The sequence below is a fragment of the Mastomys coucha genome, chromosome X, assembly GCF_008632895.1.
Source record: "Mastomys coucha isolate ucsf_1 chromosome X, UCSF_Mcou_1, whole genome shotgun sequence".
Lineage (NCBI taxonomy): Eukaryota > Metazoa > Chordata > Mammalia > Rodentia > Muridae > Mastomys > Mastomys coucha.
The window spans coordinates 102082964-102086040 of NC_045030.1; the positions used below are offsets into that span (position 1 = coordinate 102082964).

The window sequence follows — 3077 nt, forward strand, 5'->3', positions numbered from 1 at the left end:
GAACAATGCTGGAGAGGGAAAGAGCGGGGTGACAAGAGACAGGGGATGGTCTACTCACTTGGGCCTGCAGGCCAAGATCTCTTGATGTGTTATGATCTTCTTTGGGCCCTGACTGTGTCTCCCTTGTCTTCTTTGTCATGGATTTCTTCCCAGTGTAGAAGGACTTGAACTCTTTGGGCCCTGAAGGCAGTGAGCATTTACTGGCCTTCCCTAGCAGGGCAACCCCTGAGATTGGGGGAAAAGTGGATGGTTCTACAGGAGCTGATTTGAGTCTCTGTCCCCATGGTGGGAAGGTTCTCCCTATGGGTCCTCTTGAGGCATCCCACTGAAATGGCTTCTCCTGGGCTGGCTTCTTTCTAGGACTGGTCTTGTGCAAGCCACCGGAAGCAACAGCAACCGGGCCATGGGCAGCAATAGAGGCAGTGGCAGAGGCACTGGCAGTGGCAGCAGCAGCTGCAGTAGCTCCTTGGTGGCTGGGCCTGCTCCCTTCTTTCCCCCAAACCACACTTTGTTTTTTCTTAGTGAAAGAGCTTTCATAGTCTCCTGAAGCCTGCTTTTCTATGCCTGAACTGAGCCCTCTTGGAGTAGTGGACGGCAAAGAGGGAGGCACATGGGCAAAACTTTCCCTGCCATGGACATTCGTGTGTCTAGCTGGATCTTCCAGCTCAGTGAGGCCAGTGGACTTGGGCTGGCTTGCTTCTTTGAGACAAATGGTTACCCTCATCATCTGTATCTCACTGAACTCATCAGAAGAGTCAGGGTCGGAGGATGGATATTGAGTATCATCACTGGTTACCACCCTACTTGTGGCACTTCTTCTTGGGGTCATCCAGGCCCTGCCTCGCCCCAGACCTCTGGAGTGCTGTTGGGTAGCTGCGAACTGCCTTCCTTCCATTGAGGTCAGAGGCCGCGTGCTTCTCCTGAGCATGCTTGCGTCTGGGTCTCCCCAAATGCTAAAGGGCTCCGCAGCACACATTTGTGGGGACGGATATCTGTGGACACCCCAGGCCTCCCGGTTGGCTACATGCTGCCCGAAGCTTGTACCTTCTACAGCCAGCTGCTGGGCAAAGTCTAAACCGTCCCCTCTGTCATCCACTGGAGTGCCAGGCCGACCTTCGCAGCCCCAAACCACTGACCTTCCCTCCATATCCTCCTTGTCTAACCAGGACTCATACTGGGAAGTCTTGGAGACCGGGAGACACGTTTTGTCCCCTCCGCTACGTAACAGCTTCTCCTCAGGGCCTACGTCGTGTCCTCTTGGGAATCCATGGGCAAAACGGCGTCTTTCTGAGTGCTCCCCACTTTCTGGCCCCAAATTGTCCCCCCGAGAAGACACCTCATCCGGAGAGCTCATGTTTCCAGCCATGCAGGCGCAGTCTGAGGGAAAACCGTCACCGCCTTCACCGCATCTTGCCAGCTACGCCTTGGCGAAGTCAACCGTCACTGCCGCGGCTGCCGGTGCCTGACGCCTCCGTTGAAATATCGCGAGACTTCGTACGCTCTCGAGGGCCTCATTTAGCTGTTCTCATTGGTATGCCCCTCCACTAGCCACCAACCAGGGCGCCTATTGTTGGGCCGTTACTCAAAGTCCTAGCCAATAGAGACGAGGACTCTTAAAGCAAGGGCGGGGTTTGGGTCTTAGCGTGAGGTCTTTTCGAGACTTCGAAGTCTCGTTACATCACGTGGTCTCTGAAACGCCGGCGGTAGCTGTGACGAAAGGCCTCCATTTCTCCGTGGTGACGACGGGGGGCTATCTTCCTGTGCTGCCAACATGAGCTCTTCAGATGAGGCGTCAGTCCCTGCATCCTGTGATGATGAGGACACCCCTCTTACCGGTGATATGAATCCCCAGGATCAGGTGTCTGTTCCTGAAGCTCACTTGGGCCAGGAGGGCAGGGAGCGTTTATGGGACCCTGTGATCAGCCCCAGAGTTCCAGGGCGTCCGAGCCTCATCCAAGGTCCTCTGGAGATTGGAGAGGATGAGGGCAGCTTCCCAGGCCCCGAGAGCAGTGAATTGAGGTCTGGGCCTCAGTTGGAAGCAACAGAGGAAAGAGACAGGGTCCTTAGGGATCCAGAATGCTGGATCACTTCTCCCTTAGACCAAGAAGAGGTCAACTTGGATTTCTTGCCCCAGCTCAGTGTTGAGGCCATGACTGTAATGCGAGAGCTGGCCAACCTACAGCCCCGAAAAATCATCAGGTACCCGTCCCCACAAACTTGTGCCGCTGAACTGGCTGCACTCTGGGGAAGCATAGATGAAGGCTCCAACAGAGGGGCACTATCCCTGAGCTCTATGAGAGGGAAACAGGCTCCTGAAGGTGCACTGTTCCCCAGAAGCCTTGGGCGAGGCAGAGCCTGGGTGACCCCAAGAAGAGGCACCATGGGCAGGATGGTGAGCAGTGAAGGTGTCCAATATCCCTCTTCAAACCCTGTGCCTTCTGATGAGTTCAGTGACACTCACATGATGAAAGTAACCATTGGCCTCAAAGAAGGAGACCAGGCCAGGTCCAGTGGCCTCACTGAGCTGGATAACATAGCCAGACACACAAATGTCCAAGGCAGAGGAAATTTTGTCCATGTTCCCCCTTCTTCACTGTCCAGTGCTACTAGGGGAGTCAGCTCAGGCATGGAAAGGCAGGCTTCAGGAGAACTGGAAAGCTCTTTCGCTAAGAAAAAGCCAAATATGGTCTGGGGTAAAGAAGGGAGCAGGCCCAGCTACCAAGGAGCTACTGCAGCTGCTGCCACCTCCTCTGCTGCTGCCTCTGCCTCAGCTTCTGCAGCTTCAGGTGCCCTGCACAAGACGAGTCCAAAAAAGAAGCAAGCCCAAGAGAAGATCTCCTCCTCAGATGTCTTAAGAGGACCCCAGGGGAGAAACTTGCCACCATGGGGGCAGAGACTCAAATCAGCACCTGTGGGGCCATCCGCCCTACCCCCAATCTCAGGGGTTGCCCTGCTAGGGAAGGCCAGTAAATGCTCACTGCCTTCAGGGCCCAAAGAGTTCAAGCCCTTCTACACTGGGAAGAAATCCACGACAAAGAAGACAAGGGAGACACAGTCAGGGCCCAAAGAAGATCATA

At 55.0% G+C, this 3077-nt stretch overlaps 2 protein-coding genes across 2 annotated transcripts in view; one reads left to right on the forward strand and one right to left on the reverse strand.

Moving 5' to 3' along the window:
* The window catches only part of LOC116089777 (uncharacterized protein CXorf49 homolog), a 3847-nt gene extending 2324 nt beyond the window's left edge, over positions 1–1523 (reverse strand). The window contains exon 1 of the mRNA XM_031369248.1: positions 55–1523. Within this exon, the coding sequence (XP_031225108.1) occupies positions 55–1366 (1312 nt within the window). The 5' untranslated portion in view covers positions 1367–1523. The remainder of the gene's footprint in view (positions 1–54) is intronic.
* A 147-nt stretch (positions 1524–1670) lies between these two features.
* On the forward strand, positions 1671–3073 carry LOC116089815 (uncharacterized protein CXorf49 homolog; the record flags this gene model as incomplete). Its single annotated transcript, XM_031369384.1, has 1 exon — positions 1671–3073. A coding segment is annotated over exon 1 (1302 nt), but the record flags the coding sequence as incomplete, so codon positions are not given.
* Positions 3074–3077: the final 4 nt, after the last annotated feature.